Consider the following 19,190-nt stretch of genomic DNA (forward strand, 5'->3'; position numbering starts at 1 on the left):
TTGCTTAAGAAGGGTTGGGACAGTATAGCACTCAGATTGAATACTCTGGCAAAATGTAGTCCAGTATCAATTCAAGAAAGTGCATCTGTTAAATGTGTGAAATTATTATTAGAAACATATCTGATAAATCATCAAAGAGCATTCTAGATTCATGCATGTTTTAGATATTAGTTATTATCTTTCTCCCCACGGCTATTTCTTGTTGCCAAGCCATAGTCCCTGCCTCACTCCCAGCCTTCGCTTTGCCCACCAATCTTTCCTTGTCAATCCAGTTGATGCTTCTATAGTCCATTTCCTATCCCACCTCCCTTGCCTTATCTTTTTGAATCAGGTGCCACACTTCATAACTCCTAAATTGTGGTCAGAGTCCGCTGCTGCTTCCGGAAAACTGAGAATTGATCACGCTGTTCCTAAATGTGTGCCTAACCATTATATGATCTGATACCTTTCTGAGTTACCTGGTATTTTCCATGCATACCTATGCCTTTTGTGGTGTCTAAACCAAGTATTGATAATCACTAACCCTGTCTTCTGCAGAACTCAGTTGCTTTCTCCCCAAGGTCATCCTTGTACCTAAACCATAGTCCCACACCCCATCACCATCTCTTCCTTTGCCTACCATTGCAATTCAATTCAACATCACTATCAAATGTTTCCCTGCAGGAACAAATGCGACTATGTCCTCTTAACTGATAGTATAAACCCTCGACTTCGTACTCTTTTTGGTTGCTTGGTGGCATGTACGAGGTCTGTTCAAAAAGTATCACGACTTTAATGGTTTTTCAAAAATTATTTATATATCCATGAATATCTATTTTGTCCCCTTCAAAGTAATCCCCATTAGATATTATCCACTTGTGCCAACATTTTTTCCAACCCTAACTTAACTTAAAATTCGATAACAGTATGCTGTTTAACTCGCATTTACATAGCACTGGAACACGACTCCATACTTTCACTTTTCGGAATATAATGACCTCAAACCTGCACCTGCATGTTGAGGGGGGAATGTTACTTCCTCATGCCACCAGTAGTGCTTCTGAAGGTCATTTTGTTTGTAGTCTCTAAGCATGTGTGCGTTAGTCTTCAGCTTACCCTTGTAATATAAAATGACCAGACATCGCAGGAACTGTGTAACATGGTTTCAAATTTGAAAATAAATTTATTATTCAAGTTTTTTTGTTTATTCACGTGACATTCCTTCCAAGTGACCAATCTAACCATAAATCATATTCTATATGTATTTCCTGGTGGGAATATTTTAAATTTTGTCAAGTAACACCACAACAGTAAACTTTCCTTATTTTAAAGTATTATATACTCCATTTATAATTGTTATAAGTTATTGCAAAAAAGAAAGAAAATATAAATATTGATATAGAGATTTTACTCATGGCTGATACATATGTGGGAAACTTGATAAGAGGTTGAACGTTCGTTTTAGAATGAAGACCACAATGGACGAGTTCCAACTCCCTACAGGGATTAGATTGCACTTTTTTCTTTATCTACAATAAACATATAATTCTTACATCTTGAGAGATATCCGACAGTTAGAATGGCAATGAATAAGTTAAATGTGAGCATTATCAAAAGTGTGTCCACTGTCACTGGTAAAAAACATTTGATGAGGAGCTGATGGTATTTTTATTTTCTGTTGATTTAATATCGATCTTCCTTTTCTTTATGAGAATTTGTTATGAGCATCATTCATGGAGAGCAGTGTACAAGGTCTGTTCAAAAAGTCTGGCGACTTCATTCATGAATATCTGTTTTGTCCCCTTCAAAGTAATCCCCATTAGATATTATTCACTTGTGCCAACGTGTTTTCCAATCCTCGAAGCATTTCAAAAAATCATTTTGTGTGAACTTGTTCAGCTCCTCCTTCGATGCAGTTTTTCAATCGTAGTGTAGCGTCGTCCTTTAATGGGCCTCTTCAGTTTCGGGAAGAAGAAAAAGTTACTGGGGGCCAGATCTGGGGAATACGGTGGCTGCGGCATTATTAGTGTTGTTTTTGGCCAAAAATTGGCTCACAAGTAACGATGTGTGAGCAGGGGCGTTGTCATGGTGCAAAAGCCAATTTTTGTTCTTCCACAAATCTGGAAATTTTAGGTGTATTGCTTCATGCAATTTTTGCATAACTTGCAGGTAATATTCCTTATTTGCCTCTCTACCCTGTGGCAAGAACTCATGATGCACCACGCCCCTGCAATCAAAGAAAACTGTAAGCAAAACTTTCACATTCGACCGAACTTGGTGCTCTTTTTTTCGGTCTTGGCTCATGCTGCAGCTTCCATAGGGATGATTGAGCTTTAGTTTCTATGTCATAATCATAAACCAGTCATGTTATTCATCACCAGTTATGACCCTCTGGAGCAAATTTGGGTCATCGCGGACAGAGTCATTAGCAATGTTAATGCGTTGCTGTTTTTGGTCAGAATTGAGCAATTGAGGTACGAATTTCTCGGCGACCCTTGTCATGCCCAAATTGTTGGAAAAATCAAATGGTACGAGCCAATTGATATGTTTAGGTCCTCAGCAACTTCTCTAATGGTGATTCAACGATTGGCCAATACTATTTTCTTCACTTCATCAATGTTTTTGTCTGTTGTTGACGTCCTCGGGCGTCTGGCACGCTCTTCGTTGTTCACATCTTCTCGGCCCTCTGAGAACATTTTGTACAGCCAATAAATGTTGTTTTGGTCCAAGGTATCTTCTCCATATGCCAGAGTCAACCTTTGGGATGTGTCCACGCACTTAATTTCGTTTTTCGCACAAAATTTGATGCAGATTCTTTGATCCATTTTTTGGAAGAGGCAAAAATCGAAGACAAGCCAAAACACGTCCAAGCAAAACAGCTGTCAAAAGTTAACCGAACATTCAAACTGGCCGAACTTTTCGGCATAAGTGAGAGACAAAAGTACCAACATAACACCACAAAAAAATCAAAAATCAAATATACGTAACCCACAAAAATTCAAAATTCGCGATAGTTTTTGAACAGACCTCGTATACCTGAACAATGACCAAGTTCGTCGGTTCTGCTTTTATCTCTACCAGTAATATTCTGTCCGTTGCTTGCTCTATGTTGAATATGCTTTTTCCTACCGTCTTATTCAATATAATAGCAAGCTCTCATTGGCTCTTGTCCCCTCTGCTGCTCATAATTATTGCTCCAATTCCTTCTATCCTTCCATTTCACCTCACACTGCTTCAAAATATCTATACTTCATCTCTCCATCTCTGGCTTTAAATTTTTGTTTTCCCTGCCCTCAATGACATCACATAACATGGTACTACATCTTCTTGTCCGTCTTCTAATTGGGCATGGAGGCATCTATTAAACAAAGCATGTGTAATCATAGCTGAATATCATAGGCTATTCATTATCATAATTTGCAAAGAAACTTTCAATAAATTGGCTTTCCAAGATGTAGGAACCTGCAGTATTATTTTGTTTTAAATATTTTTGTGGGGTGAATGTAATAAGGTTCCTTGCTTAGTTATTTGGCCAGATTTCTCTTTCTTACTGTTCATGAAAGTTTTGCGAGGATGAACACCATAGAAATTTATTTGATTAGTTTTTATTTCCTGTCTGTTGAAGTTTGATTGAAATCTTTTGAATCCTGTAGGATCCACTCCAGTTGTGAATAAGTGCTTTCTCAGTGTGGAATATCAGATTCCAATAGATCTCCTGTTGTAGTTCCTAAATATTTATATGTGTACATGGGTAATGGTTGAAGTATCATTTATTTTAAAAGTCTTTTCTCTATTTTAAGGGATCACGTCAATGATCTCAAACGCCAGAAAGAAAAGCTGGAGGAGAAAATAATGGAGCTCTATAGGTCTGCAGAGAGTTCCTCAAAGAAGTGAGTTTTTTTTTATTTTACACTGATGCATGTGCTGCTGTTGCTAGTGATCTAATGCTACTTCACTCAATACTTTCCAAATGTTATGCACAACATTTAAGCTTTTGCCGTGCGCATGCAATTTTGACTTTTTTTTTATCAATTTCATTGGCTCTTATTTCTGTTTACCTATGCTTCTTTGTGCCTTAATGCACTAGCATAACAAAATACTCCATCAGTGAGTTTGGAACTTTTCTCTAAAGTTCAAGCTAATGTTTTATGCTATAAATTCTTGTTTCAATAGTAAGCCATATTCTTTTGTCCTGAAATCACCTACCATGTGTGTACAATTACTGTTGAACCAACATCCTATGTAGTGAATTTCTACCACTTAAATCTTTCCCTAGTTTGTTGAAACATTGTTGAGGATTGAGGTGGTGGATCCTCTTGATTAGTGATTTCATTACTGCAATGGCATCATGCGTGACTCTCCCCTTCCTTATCTCAACCTAGTTATCTCCTAAGGAATCATTTCCCCTGCTCTACATTCTTTTATTGATGATCCTGAGAACCATTTAAGCTGCGTGGGATATCAAACTTAGTGTTCTCTAGTCCTCACATCATGTAGCTTTTACCTTTTTTGGAATAGGAATTAAGACTGATCTCACTAAGTCTTCAGGTTAGATTGCTTTCTCATAAATGCTACAAATTAGTGCATATAGGCTCTACCTCCCACATTTTCCTAAACCTTTAAGTAATCCCCCAGGAATGTTATCCACCCCCATGGCCATATTTGATTCATCTCCCTTAATACCCTTTTATCTCATCGTTGAGTATGCCTGGACCTAAGCTATCTTCATCAAAGTCATATTCTCTTTCTCTGTCTAACCTTGTTAGCCTAAGTTCTTTACCATAATCCAATAAATACACGAAATGAGGACATAAAAACATTATTTTTAAAAATTTAGTATACATCGATTTTGTCCCCTTCAAATTACTCTCCATTCGTTGCTATGCATTTATTCCATCTTCTTCGATTCCACTGTTTAAAACACCCTTGGAAGTCCTTGGCAGTTTGGCTTTTTAGTTTACTCATTGTTTTTTGCTTTATTGTGTCCACATGTTCCCAGCGATGTCCCCTCGTCACATTTTTGCATTTTGGGGGAATAGGAAGAAGTTGCAGGGTCAAGATCTGGTGAATAAGCAGGATGATCAAGGATGGTGATTGAATTTTTTGCCAGAAACTGGCGAACTGTCAATGCTGAATGTGCAGGTGCATTGTCATGGTGAAGGATACATCCATCATGTTCGGTTGAAATAGTGTGCCCTGTTGATTTTCCTAAATTCAGTTCGTCAGTTATCATTTTGCCAGCTTTTCGACGATCGATGAGGACAATGGACCACACACGATCAATGTTGTCGTCAACACAGGTGGTTGAAGGTCGTCACGGCCTTGCATCATCACACATGGTGTCTTGTCGGCTATCTTTAAAATGCTTATCCCACTTGAAAACAGATGTTTTCTTCAGAGCATTATCACCGTAAACAGCAGTCAACATTTCAGTTATTTCTTGATAAGTTTTACTTCGCTTCACCGAAAACTTGATGTTGATTCGTTGCTCCGTGATTTCGTCAAGGGGATCAAGATGGTGTGGTGGCTAACATACTGGCTTCCCACCCAGAGGGCTCGAGTTCAAGTCCCGGCGGTGTTGAATATTTTTCAGAGGTATCTCGATCCCTACTTGAGGTGCTTTGTGGAGGGCACTTTGGGTGAGTACGGCGTCCGTCGGATGGGACATTAAGCTGCGGACCCCTTGGCGCCTTTCGTAAAGAGTAGGCTAATGCCGACACCGGGTTTCTCTCCACCCTTCATCCTTTCCTGTCCATCCCCTATGGCGCATATGACCTCAGCTGTCGGTCGCCTCCCCTCATTACTAATACTACTACTACTACGATTTCGTCAATTTCCATTTTCAATAAAAAGTAAGAACAAGGACAACAGAAACTAACATAACTGGCACCATACTCGACGATCCGCCGAAGTACAGATGACTCATTGGGTCTCAGGCAACTAACACCTGGCTAGTGGGTGGGGCTATGGTCCCCGTCATGGCTTCCAGATTGCACCAGTTTGTGCATTTATTGTACAGACCGCCAATTCTTTCCATCTCTCTTGGACCTTTTCTGTTTCAACTATTATCTTACCAGACATATCTCTAACTGCTTATGCGATATTCTCTTCTTACTTCTCGACAGTGTTTTTACCTTCTTGTACAGCACACCAATTTCACCCTTCCTCTTTAAACGTTCCATTTCCCCGCACTGCGTCTTCCAAAATACTTCTTTTGCTCAATTTGTTACCCCTCTCAATTAAATATTTAACTCTTTGTACTTCCTTCTACTAAGCTCTGTATTTACATTCTTCCATTTCCTTCTCTCATCTAGCTTCCTAATCAACTCATCCATGATCAATCGTTTCCTTGTTTTTTTCCTATAGTTTCTTTTGTGGTGTTAGATATCTTTTTTTTGATAAAATTTCATTTTTCCTCATGAGTACTCGATTCCTTTTTGTCACTTATGATATTTTTTTACAGCCCACTGATACACATCTTCCTTGTCAATCCAGTAAATGCTTCTAAATTCCATTTCCTAACCGGCTGCCCCTGCCTTTTTAAATAGATGCTACACTTCATAACTACTAAATCTGATCTGAGTTCATCCGCTCCTGTGAAACCGTGTGAATTGATCTTGCTGTTCCTAAATCTCTGCTTTCTCTCCACAGTCATTCCTCGCACCTAAATCGTAGTCCCCCACCTCATCACCATCTCTTCCTTCACCTACCCATTGCATTCCAGTCCCCCATTACTATCAAATATTTCTCTGCAGGAACACACACTGTGATATCCTCTAACAGATTGTATACCTTGTCTATTACTTCCTCCTTATGATTGCTTGGTGGTATTTATACCTGAACAATGACCAAGTTTGTTGGTTCAGCATTTATCTCTGCCAGTAATATTCTATCCATTGCTTTTTCTATTGTGGCTATGCTTTTTCTTACTTTTTTATTCGATATTATGGCAACCCCTCGTTGGATCTCATTCCCTCTGCTGTATATTGCTTATAACTATCACTCCAGTAATGTCCACTATTCTGCCATCTCACTTCACATATGCCTTAAATATCTATGTTTCCTCTTCCCATATCTTGTTTTATATTCTCTCATTTTCCTGTCCTCAACGTTGTTCTAACATTCCAAGTTCCTTTTCTAGCTAGTTTGGTCTTTTTTGTCTGCGTCTTCTGTCCTGTTACTTTTGATTTAGCTTAGCAAGGGTTTCGTGAAATCTCAGCAGCAGAAGCCTTGCCTGAGATATGATGACCATGGAAGAAGACTTGCCTTTCCCACTGCCGGACACAACACACGGCCGAGCCCCATAGTTGGCAGGACTCATATTCTCCATACTGTCCATTATATTTGACTGTATGGAGGAATACTTGGGAATAATAATTGAGGTAGTTTCCCGTGGCCTTCCTCAACAGTGATTCTAACGTGACCGCATCTCTTAATGGCTGCCCCACTGGGGTCAGATGCCTTTGTAGCAGCCTCCCGGAGGAACAGACACTGTGTGGACTACCTTCCGTCTGGCTCCTACCTTCCTAACCTTTGCCTTGCATGGCTGACCCTACCAGTAGCAATTATCATCCCTCCAGCCAGCTCAGCTCTAGGGATCATTGGAACGCACATGCCCTTCCACCATGTCAAGGTTGTAGTCCATGGGAGGGTATCTTTAATATTGAGTGTACCTTTTTTCTTTTAGTGAGGGTATCTTTCATATAGTGTGTCCTCCAAAAGGTGAGATCACCTCTGACTATAAACGTGGGGCCATATCTATCTATCTATATCACTGTCAACATATACACAGGAAAATTATTTATCTGGAAATCCCACTTGTAGGTAGTTGAGGATAACATCACTGCTTGTACCTACTTTTGCTCTCCTTAAATAGAGCCAGTTTTTGCAGAGAAATCCAGAAGCCTCTATATCACTTTTATTTTCTAAAACTGGGACTACTTTAGACAAATTGAAAGTATCAAGATAGGCACCATCAGAGAGAGATTGATGGACTACGGAAAGTGAAGGGGTCAGAATAAACTTCTGTTATTCTCTGAGAATACAAGATCTTTAGAATATTGTATTACCTGGTACACCATCTATGTATATTGGGTGTGTTAGTTACTCCTACTTTCCCAAAATAGGAGTGTAGTCCTCTGACACTGCCAGGATTGAAGTACATTGTCTTGTTTGATCTTACCCTGAACTTCATGATCTCCCTTGAAGTGGTTTGGGGTGTGTTGAGTAGAAGTAGAAATAAAATCTGAAATGCATCTGCTATTTCAGTAGGGTCAGTTATGGCACCACCATTGTTGTGATTAACATAATGTGGTGTCCGGATTAAGTTAGGGGTCAGGTTTCTCTTGATAATTTTCCAGACTTCTTTGGAGTAATTAGATGCTTTCCTTAGCTGCTCATTGTTCTATTCCTACGAGGGTTGCTATTTATATTTTGAGCCTAATAATGAAAAAAGAGTAATTTATTGTTGAAAGGGTTTTATTATTTTTCTAAGTATTCACCATGATAGTCAATACACTTTTGCATGTGCTCAAACCAACTTTCATAACACTTTTTCCACTCGGATTGAGTTACCTCCAAAACATAGTTTTTGAATGCATCAATGGTGTGGTTTTGTGTAATTTAAAATCCATCAAAACAGTATGCAGAAGTGTTTGGGTGTTGGCAGTTACTCTGGTTGGTGCATTGACTAATGGTTTCAGATTATATGATTGAATATAAGGTCTGGAGTCCTGTTTCCACTCATGTCCACCCATCAACCAATTGCAATTAAAATTGCCGTTGAAAATGACTGTTGGTTGATTAAAATGGTTAGTCACTGAGAATGACAAGTTGCCCAGTTTTTCTTGGAGTCTTAAGAAACTCCCAAGTGGAGAATTGTATGCCAAGAACACCACAATGTTTTTGTCTGAAAATGAGCACTTTATGGCAGAGCATTCAAATGTTAGCTCTTCATTGAGATGTTGAGATACGTGCGACATATTGCCGAACACAAAAGAACTCAAAGCATAAATAATCTCGGCGCCATGATGGTGATTCTTCCGACAATTTTTATCACCCACAACATAACTGAGAATCATTATATTTATGTTTATGTGCTTACTATTGCTAATCAGGAGTGATATTTCACTATGTTCAACTTTTTCTTTCTAGTTCAGCAAGCTTATGATTTACTCATTGAATATTTATCACCAAAATTTTAAAATAGAGTCATTTGATTCTCAATTCATCCTTGCAACATGAGAAGTTGAACCAGGTACAGAATTAATTTCGGAGCCAATTTTTGCCGAGCTGGCTTGCAAGAATGCAATTTGGCAAAAATATTTTTGTGTTGGATAGCTGGGCTTCTCAAAGAATGTACTTGGTTGCCCTCAGTGGATATGTGGAAAGACGAGTAATTACCCGTAGTTGCCAGCTGTTCAGTTTCCACATCACCTGAGAATCTTCCTTTGAGGTATTCAGCAATACCTGTTGCAGTTGTATCCTTGGAAAATCACGACATGTGCTAGCTGCTCATCCTTTGGAACACCAGTGAGATTGCAGCTTCCAGGCTCACTAATGCCTGCAGATCCTTCAATCGGCTTCCTTCTTCGACGACGTTGGGGCAGAACTTCTATGAAATAGTCATGATCAGGGGGATAAGGGAGCACTTTCAGCTTCACTACAGATTTTATCACGTATACTTGCATTGTTTTGATTGGAAGTTGCATTTTGATTAAAATTGCGACGACTTGCATGGAATGTGTTTGCTCTACCACTCCTCATAATGTAAGCATATCCTTCTCAATGAGAAGGAAGCATTGTAGACACTCTCGAGGCTGCGTTATTGATGTTTTCCTTGTTGCCGATATCCCCTGGAGTTAGTGCTTCCTTAGATGTACCAGCCTTCATGTTGGCATTCTTCAAAGTTGGGAGTTGATGGTTCTTGTTGTTTTTATGAGAGGCAACTGACAGCTGAGGTCAGTTGTGCCATTGGGGATGGACAGGAAAGGATTAAGGGTGGAAAGAAACCCAGTGTTGGCATTAGCCTGCTTTTAACAAATGGCACCCAGGGGTCCGCAGCTTCAAGTCCCATCCGATGGATGACGTACTCACTCAAAAGGCCCTCCATCAAAGCACCTCAAATATGGATCGGCATACCACTGAAAAATATCTGTCATCCCCAGGATTCGAACCCAGGCCCTCAAGGCGAGATGCCAGTATGTTAGCTACCACACCATCCTGATCCCCTTGATGATTCTTTTATCACAGGAATGGGCTCCTTGTCGGTTTTAGTTAGGGTTTTGTGCATCACATCATTGATGATTTTTAATGCACAAGTAACTGTTTTTGATTTTTGATGGCAATATAATCCTGATTACTCTTTAGATTGTTGAGTTCATTCTTCGGGTATTCAATGTCAGCAGCCATGTCGGTTGAAATTCCACAAAACTGAAAGAGATACCACGACAGTAACTTTTGACAGATTCATCTGCTAATTGTCCTTTACAATGCAACAATTTCAGGTGTAAAAATCATTCACCTTGACTGAGATTTGTACCAGATCCCTCGATATCTGGCCAAGTGCTTGAATCAGTTAAGCTACTGTGGCATCCTCCTCTCTGAAATTTTAGGGGCTTTAAAAGGAACATGATGTCATGACAGAACACCGTGCATACAATGTCACAGGCACTCAATTTTGTAGCATCAGAGGACGCCTCGGTAGCTTAACTTAATAATGCACTTGGCTGGACATTGAGGGATCCAGGTTCGAATAGTGGTCAACTTTCACTCTCTGAAATTGTTGCATTTCCATTTTGGTCAGTGATATCTTGCAGGATCGGCAGGAAAAACATTTCCAGTGAATTTCTCGGTCTTTAAATTAGGCTTTTAATGATATATAATTAAGCCCTGTACGTTCACTGTGAAATATTAATGGACGTCACTTGAAACTAACTTGTCATTAATTTCAATTGAATTTTTGCACAAGCCACAGTTTTGTGTACTATGTTCTGGAGCTATTTTTTGACTTTAATAAAATCCAATATTACGAGGTCTACACGCTTGGTCTTTCAAACAGTAAAGTCATATCACTTGTAATGTCCTGTCCCATTCCTTAACATCTCAAAGATTACCGCACATGTGCACTATTCATCAGGGATCCCAAGTTGCATACTATCACATGAAAGGCAATATCAGAAATGGATGCCTAGGAGTGCCTCAAAATGCATACTCTGCTTTTCATCATATCGATGAATTGAAAGGTTTTGCGTGACCAACGCTATACTGAATGAACAGTATTAGATTCAAATGTCATCATTGCCTACCCATAGTTATGATTGCAACTTGTCGTAGACTGTCCACCCTGGTTTACACATTTTACTGTTTAGTGCCCCCAAAATTCTGGGCCTCCTCAAAAATGTGCCAGCAAGGGATTGCCCAGACCTGTATCCCCCAGGGCCTACATTCGTGCACCCCTTTAACTTGGAAACTACCCTCCCAGTCAGCATTCTAACCTTCCATGTCATCCTGTTTTACGATGTCCTCGGTTGGCCTTCAGGGATCTTGGACTGACCAAAGTTTGAGAATAAGTTAAAATATACCTGTGCCTTGTTAGCACTTAGGGTGTCAATCCCTTTGACCCTTGCTCTCTGCTCCACCCTGCCGTTGCACCAAGTGCCCTCCAACCCCCTTGGTTTCCCATTTGATATTCTCCACAGGGTCACGTGGGTCTGACCTACAATTTAGCCATGTCTGTGACCCTCTCACATGGATGACATTTTAAACATTTATAAGAAGAAGTTTACACTAAATTTAATGATTCTACTATGTGTAGAATCTACATGCTCAGCTCTTAGAGACTAAGAGTATACCTACAACCCTGTGAAGAACTTTTAATTGACTTAATTGATTTATCATTTATATATTTTCCAATTTCTGTTGATTTATTTTACTTTGTGTACTTTTTATTTTACATTTTATAGGAAGAGTTTTGGTGCTAATTTGGTTAAAAAGGTTCGCAAAGCTGGCTCCGATTTCATCAGCAAGGTACCTCGTGTAAGTTCTTTTTATTGTACCTCTCTTAAAGACATGTTAGCATTTATTTTATTGTATTGAAGTGGTTAATGGTTCAAGAGGGAGAGTTTTTAAAATTTGTATTATCATTTTAGCTTTTTTATTTTTAATATTTCATAATGTATTCATATATTTATTTTATAATTTTAGTTGTCTTATTCCTGAAGTCAGTTTCTAATGGGATGTTTAATTTTTTGAAAGTGTACATGAAATGTTTTCTTTTGAAAGATATTTTTGCATTTTCTAATTAAATATTGATGCTGTTTAAGGTAATGCTTCATGAAATGATACAGAGAGAAAATATTCATTATGTGCTGGGAAACCTCTTAACATTTGTTCCAATGTCCATGTATAATAATGTTCAAGATTATATTTTTATAAACATAAAAAATTGGTAACATCTATACTCATGAGTCCCATAGGTATTTCTAATTTTGATTCTCTGGCTTCCTTTGTTGAATCAACTTTAGGAAAGAGCTAACTTCTCTCCATGTTCAGGTTTAGCCATATTTTCAAAATATTATCTGAATAATGCTAATAAATTGTATTGTATGCATTTCTTTTAACTTTAAGCGTTGAGGTTGTGGTGGTCTCTCAATACTTATAACTAATGGTGTGAGATAAGTGCAAGAATGTGATGCCTTATAAAACATGGCGTGCATTTCTGAGAAACTCAGCTGTTGACAAAATCACGAAATATGTGGACATCTTAGGTTTTGTGGTGTCTCTATCATTCTGAAATGAATTCGCGTAACTCTACTGGTACTTGAATGATCTACTTGTAAACTTAGTCAAAAACGATCCCTCTCCCTTCTTGGTAGTGGTCTTGAGTGTGATATTTGACAGCTACAAACAAAAGACTAAAGGAAGCATCGTGAGGGCATGAAACCAAATGCTGAATGCACTCTCTCAGTTCCTTCTGTAATGGTAGAGGTGAATTTGAATGTTAGGGATGTCATGGTTACTTTATAGACCGAGTATGATAAGCATAATGTTGTGTTATCGTGGAATTTCAATTGGTAGGAATATTAAAAAAATAATGATGAATCTAATTTTTGGTTGAGGTTTGCGGTGACTTTTCTTCTTCTTCTCACTGTTGAAATAGTCAATGACTATCCCCTATTCCAGAAGTCCTGTTTAATAGTGATGGACATCTTATCTTGAATGTCAGGACACTTAAATTATTAAAGATTGTATCCCTTCTAAATTCTGATTGCCACAGAATCTTCTACTCTTAAAAGTGCTCACTAAATGTCATGACGTGTTTGCACAAACACTTGATTTTTCTTGGATTGCAAGAGTACTTATTGAAACTCTTTTTTATGTTTAAGAATACTTTCTGAGATTTTGCGATATGATGTGTTTGTAGTTATGATGAACTCATTCTTTCTTATAAAACTTTCTACAGGAGTACAGAATTCTCTGTTATCAAGCCCTTCTACCACTTCCGGCTTTTCATGTAATGCGATTACAATGAAGATATTTCAAAATGTAAAAATCATTTGCCTTGACTGGGATTCAAACCTGAATCCCTTGATGTATGGATGTGTGTTCTAGTCAGTTAAGCTACCGAGGCGTCCTCTTGCTCTTTATATATATTAGCGGATTACTACGTTAAAAGTTACCGCTGCGGCATCTCCCACAGTTCATTGAATAATGCAATTACATTTTATGCTTGTTATGCCACGTACACTTTTTGTGTTTTTATTCATTCCAATGCATAAAAGTAACAGGACAGCTTTTTTCACTTCTCTAACTCATAATTTTCTTGGAAAGTATGACAAAATTGTTATTAGAATGCTATTGTAGTTTTGATAGGCTTGAACCCTCGAACAATTAATTGAAACATTCTGAAGCTGCCATTGAGAAGTTAACCCTCCAGCAATCACATCCAGATGCAGCTTGCGTTAAGTGGAACGGCTTGTTTCTGACTCTGTTTTCTGGGACTTAAACTGATCTCACAATTACAAAGATGATTTCTTAATAAAACCATCAGTATTTGAGGAATTCTGAAACCTTTCTTTCTTATTCAAGTGGTATTTTTTGTGCTATTGTAGATCTGGTACAAATGCACACACCATTTCTCTTCAGGAACCCCTCGCACTGTGACGAAATATCATGGACAAATCTGCAATAGACATTCCTATCGCTAATTTTCTATCTTCAATTAAAGTCAGTTTGGTTGGAACACTGATCGAATTCCTCTAGTGATTTTTTATCCCACTCTCAACATGCTCCTCGAGCTTTGGCCATTCAGGAGCACATGAATGTTAAGTTAAGTTTCCCCATTCTCATCTGCATTCGCTGGCTCAGTCTTCCTCCATTCTAATATCATCTTCTCAGTCAGAGGTGGGCCAAATTGTCCTTTGGCTGCCCTGTTTCTATGCTCCGAAGCGTAAATAACCGCTTAAAGTTTGAATGCATTTCTCCCTAAATGACATTCTTCCCTCTTTAGATCCCATGAGGATTTTAATTCTAATTTTAACTTTTCATGCAATACTTAAGTTTCTGCGTGCAAAAGCAGAAATGCACACCAAATAGAAAGGCAAGTATTATGCTTTGACCGATACTATCATATTACCCATGGTTGAGTTCCCGTGGGCTCAAGAGTTTCCTGTAACAGATACAATGCTTGTTGCATCTGTTCACCTCGAGAGTAACAACGCTTGGGCAGAGGGGGGACATCCCCGTTCTCCCAATATGTATGAGTTTCCCAGTAGCACCAAGTGTGAGATGAAACTAAATGACGTTACATCGTATCCTTGTATCAAATGATGCTTCAGAGTCTCCCTTCACAGTGTCCAACTTTTTTTTTTATTTGAATAGGCATATTGCAGAACAAATGTTAATGGCAGCTTGGTACGCACTTTTTTTTATTTTCACTAAACACCCCCAATGAATCACTCAAAAATTATCAAGCAACCATAAAGTATCCAAAGTGGCTGTAATTTTATTGCATACCTATCAACGCATGCGCAAACGCACTTATAATTTTTTTGTGGAAAGTACTGACATCGTCTCATTGAGGACATAAACTTTCAGACAACCCTCAACTGTATCCTGTCATAGTGTAAGAATGTCCCCAAGGTGTTTCGCTCTGGAAGCAGGAAGGGAAAATCCAATTAAAGATATGGCTGGAAAATTATAAATAGAACCAGGAAAAGTTCAAGAGAGATGGAAAGAATGCATAGAAGATCTCTATGGTAAACATATTAGGCCTGAATGCTTAGAAAAGAGAGGGAGTATGATAAATGAGAATGGCTTATGCCCAGGAATTCGGGATTGTGAGGTAGGAAATGTGTTATATGAATTAAAATCAAATAACTCCATGATGTTAGATAGTATTCCTGCAGAACTAAATAAGGAACCTGGATAATGTGGAATGAAGAGTTTTTATATTCCAATTCATAGCATTTATGAGGGAGGAATTTGAATAGATAAAGTCATGAGATGTCATAATTCTCAGGAAAGGGAAAGGCAGCCAACCATATTTGAGGGCAGTAAGTTTCATTTGAATGCAGCTTAAGTGGTTCTCGGGATCATCAATAAGAGGATGAAGATTAGGGCAAATGATTACTTCCTGGATGATGAGTTTGTTTTCAGGAAGGGGAGAATGTGATCTTATAGTAGTAAAGAGGTCCATAGTTGAGAGGGATGTAGAGTGCAATCAGGACTTATTTGTTTGCTTTGTAAATTTCCAGGTCCTCAAAAGAGTGAATATGGTAAAGTTAGGAAGAGGAGTAAGGATGTCCATTTTCACTCCTGCTTTTCAACATACACATGGAAGAAATGGTTAATGAGGCATGAGAAGAACTGGAGATAGGAATGAAAGTCCATGTACAAATTTATAAAATTAGTTTGGCTTGTAGATATTCAAGCTTTAGCCATCCAGTCAACCATGGAGTTGCAATCATTGCCCAATGCATTAGAAAATCATTGTAGTAGAAATAGGATAAAAATGAATGGAACCAAAACAAAGATTTTTGAGAATTTCAAGGAATATGAGTGCTAAATATAATGTTAAAATAGGAGGACAAAAACTAGAGCTGATGGAATCGTTGACCTATCTTGGAAGTGTTTTGGTCCAAATGTAACAGAAGTCAAAGTAATAGAAGAAATGCATTAGGCAAAGAAGCTTTCACCAGGAGGAGAGAATTGATGATGGGGGCTGAGTAAAAATGGAAGGAAAAGGCTCATCAAAACTTTGACAAGGAGTGTGGTTATGTATTGAAACATGGTCACTGAAGCAGGACGTTAGGAGTGGATTGGAGGCAAATGTGGGTGTGGAGAAGGATGGAAAAGGTGAAGTGGAGAGAAAGGAAAACAAATGAGGAAATGCATAGTGGTATGATGGGGAAGGATAGGGGATTGTTGGGAGAAGTCATGAGGAGGCATAAAAAATGGATGGAAAGCATATTGATCAGCAGCGGGACATTGAGGACTGTGATAGATGGGAGAATGTTATGTAGGTGAGGGAGGGGCAGGAATCAGAATGGCCCGTTTAATTGAATGAAGGATTATAGTAAGTGTGTAGAATTGAAGAACAGTTCAGTATATTTTGTGTATCAGATTGTATCTTGTTAAATTTGAAAAGTAGTAATGTTCAATCGGTGTCTATCCAAAACCTACCTGAAATTTTAGACTACCAGTTAATGATAATATTATCCCAGATATGGCATTTATAATCGCTTTGTTTGTGGCTTTTAAGCAATACTGTTCCTTTTGTTATGCTTAGGGATAGAAGCACTCTGCTGTTACACCATTGGTTCTTAAGTCTCCATAAGAATATCTCTGCCAAGGAAGTGGATGATTCGTCGATTCTAGAAGTGGGAGAGGTGCTTAGGTGTGTAGTGAGTGATTTGTTTGTTGACATTTGACCTTTTTTGTTGTTTCTGTGTAGGGTGGGCGTTCGTGGCAGCGTGAGGGGCGTCGCTCCCTGAGTCACTCAAATGTGCAGCTCATGTCTGATGTGGCCTCAGGCTCTGGTGGCGATGAAGACGACGATCGAGGGGATGAGGAGGGCAGCTCTGGGAATGGAGACTGGGATGCCTCTGGTATGTCCCCTCACAGCAAACACCTCTTGCATGGAAGTGGGAGGAATATCTCCTCTGCATTCAAATTCTCTTGCCTAGTTTTACTGTTTTCATTTGCTCCCCTTATAAGATCTACCCATGTTGTGACTGTTGATATGGGGAAATGTAATTTGCACCTCATTTCCACTCCATTACAACATCACCCATATTTCCTGTTGTGAAATTCCTAGTGGAGGGAACCCCCTTCTTCCCATTACTGTACATATATAGAATGCAGAAGATCTGGTATTTACAAAGTAGGTACAAAGTATTTAACTTACAATATTCCTACCGCTAACCGATTTAAGTTCCAATATACACACAGCTCATGTTTCAAAGGTAGATAGAAACTCATTATAAATATTTTCTTTTTCATCTGTTCGAGCTCTTGTTGGAAGTGATGGGATAAAATGGGATTCAGGCATGTACTCCTAGGTGCTTTGCTGTTGGGTTAGCAGTTGATTTTTTGTTCTTTCAAATGAAGTGCAATGTGGAAGGAAAAAAACATCAGGTTAATTCCACTGAATTTTTTTTAATTTTATGACATTGGTTTAAATGCATAGTATCTATATATATATATATATATATATATATATATATATATGTGTATGTGTGTATATATATATATGTATATGTGTGTGTGTGTATATATATATATATATATATATATATATATATATATATATATATATATATATATATATATATATATATATATATTTAATGGGCTGACACAATATAACACAAATAGAAAAGAATAGACACATTTAAAAGAACACTCACACGGTAAATTTTTCGAGCTTTCGGCCCTCTCAGAGGCCTTCTTCAAGAGAGACTGAAAATATGCTATTGCTGAGGAGAGGGGAAAGAGCTATGGGCGGGGAGGGGAGGTGTGTCCCTCCACACTGTTCTAGTTTTCCCATTATTCTTGTATTCCAAGATTTGACTTCTCCACTCTGACATAGTTGCATTATAATGCACATTTAGCAGATGACTCCCTTAAAAGTTACTGTTGCAGCATCACCTGCAGTTTCTTAAAATCTCAAATGTAGGCCTACAGGATACCTTAATACTTCTCATGTTACACCTGATATACTTGATTAATGTTTTGTGTATTCAAGAAACAATTGTGCATGTACCATATGTGTTACGTACTCATGTTCCCTTGATATTTTTATTCATGTGTACATTTGTTCATCTCCCAAGCGCAATCATCAGTTGTGGCAGACACAGATGTGCTCCTACCTACACCAGCCACCCTGAGCTTTGGAGGCGCTGGATCTCGCCAGGGTGTTTACTACACGGGCATTGCTTCGGACAAGTCTCCCCAGAAACCCTCAGATGGAGGCAGTGTGGGCCACACAACAAACACCGAGCCGGTCTTGCCCTCAAATGATGATGCCGTGAGTTGATATTAATACGGTTATGAATATATATATGTATATATATACATATATATATATATACATATACATATATATATATATATATATATATATATATATATATATATATATATATATATATATATATATATATATATATATATATATATATATATATATATATATATATAAAGGAGAGTGTTTGTTTGTATGTATGTAATTTGTTTACTTTTTTGCTGTCATAGAAACGGCATTTTTCCAACTATGCCAGCAGGATACTTTTGCAAGAACACTATTGTATTCAGAATTGTCGAGATATTATACGTGGAATACATCAAGGAAAGTCTTTTGTAGAAGAAAAATGGACAACTTTGATCCTGAGAATAATATTTATTCATGTGACGCATTGGGCCGAGTCTACACAGTCCATCCTAACAACGCCGAATGTTATTTTTTAAGAATGCTTCTACATACCATTAGAGGACCTCGCTCATTTGCAGAATTAAGAACGGTAAACGGAGAAATATGTGAGACATTCAGAGAAGCTTGCCAGAATTTAGGGTTACTAGAAGGAGATCAACACTGGGATGACTCATTGCAAGAGGCCAGTTTGATTTCTCTTCCAGGACAAATCTGAATTTTGTTTGCCATCATAATAACCTCATGTAATCCATCTAACCCAAAAACATTATGGGAAAAA

General features: G+C 38.3%; 1 protein-coding gene across 1 annotated transcript in view; it reads left to right on the top strand.

The window, feature by feature from the left end:
- Nucleotides 1-19,190, top strand: part of LOC139687246 (girdin-like) — a 176,818-nt gene that overhangs the window by 67,204 nt on the left and 90,424 nt on the right. Inside the window, exon 20 of the mRNA XM_071584380.1 lies at nt 3,780-3,869. Coding sequence (XP_071440481.1) covers nt 3,780-3,869 — 90 coding nt within the window. The remainder of the gene's footprint in view (nt 1-3,779; nt 3,870-19,190) is intronic.

The sequence above is a fragment of the Hetaerina americana genome, unplaced genomic scaffold (genome assembly GCF_022747635.1).
Source record: "Hetaerina americana unplaced genomic scaffold, ioHetAmer1.1.p SCAF_18, whole genome shotgun sequence".
NCBI classification, from domain to species: Eukaryota; Metazoa; Arthropoda; class Insecta; order Odonata; family Calopterygidae; genus Hetaerina; species Hetaerina americana.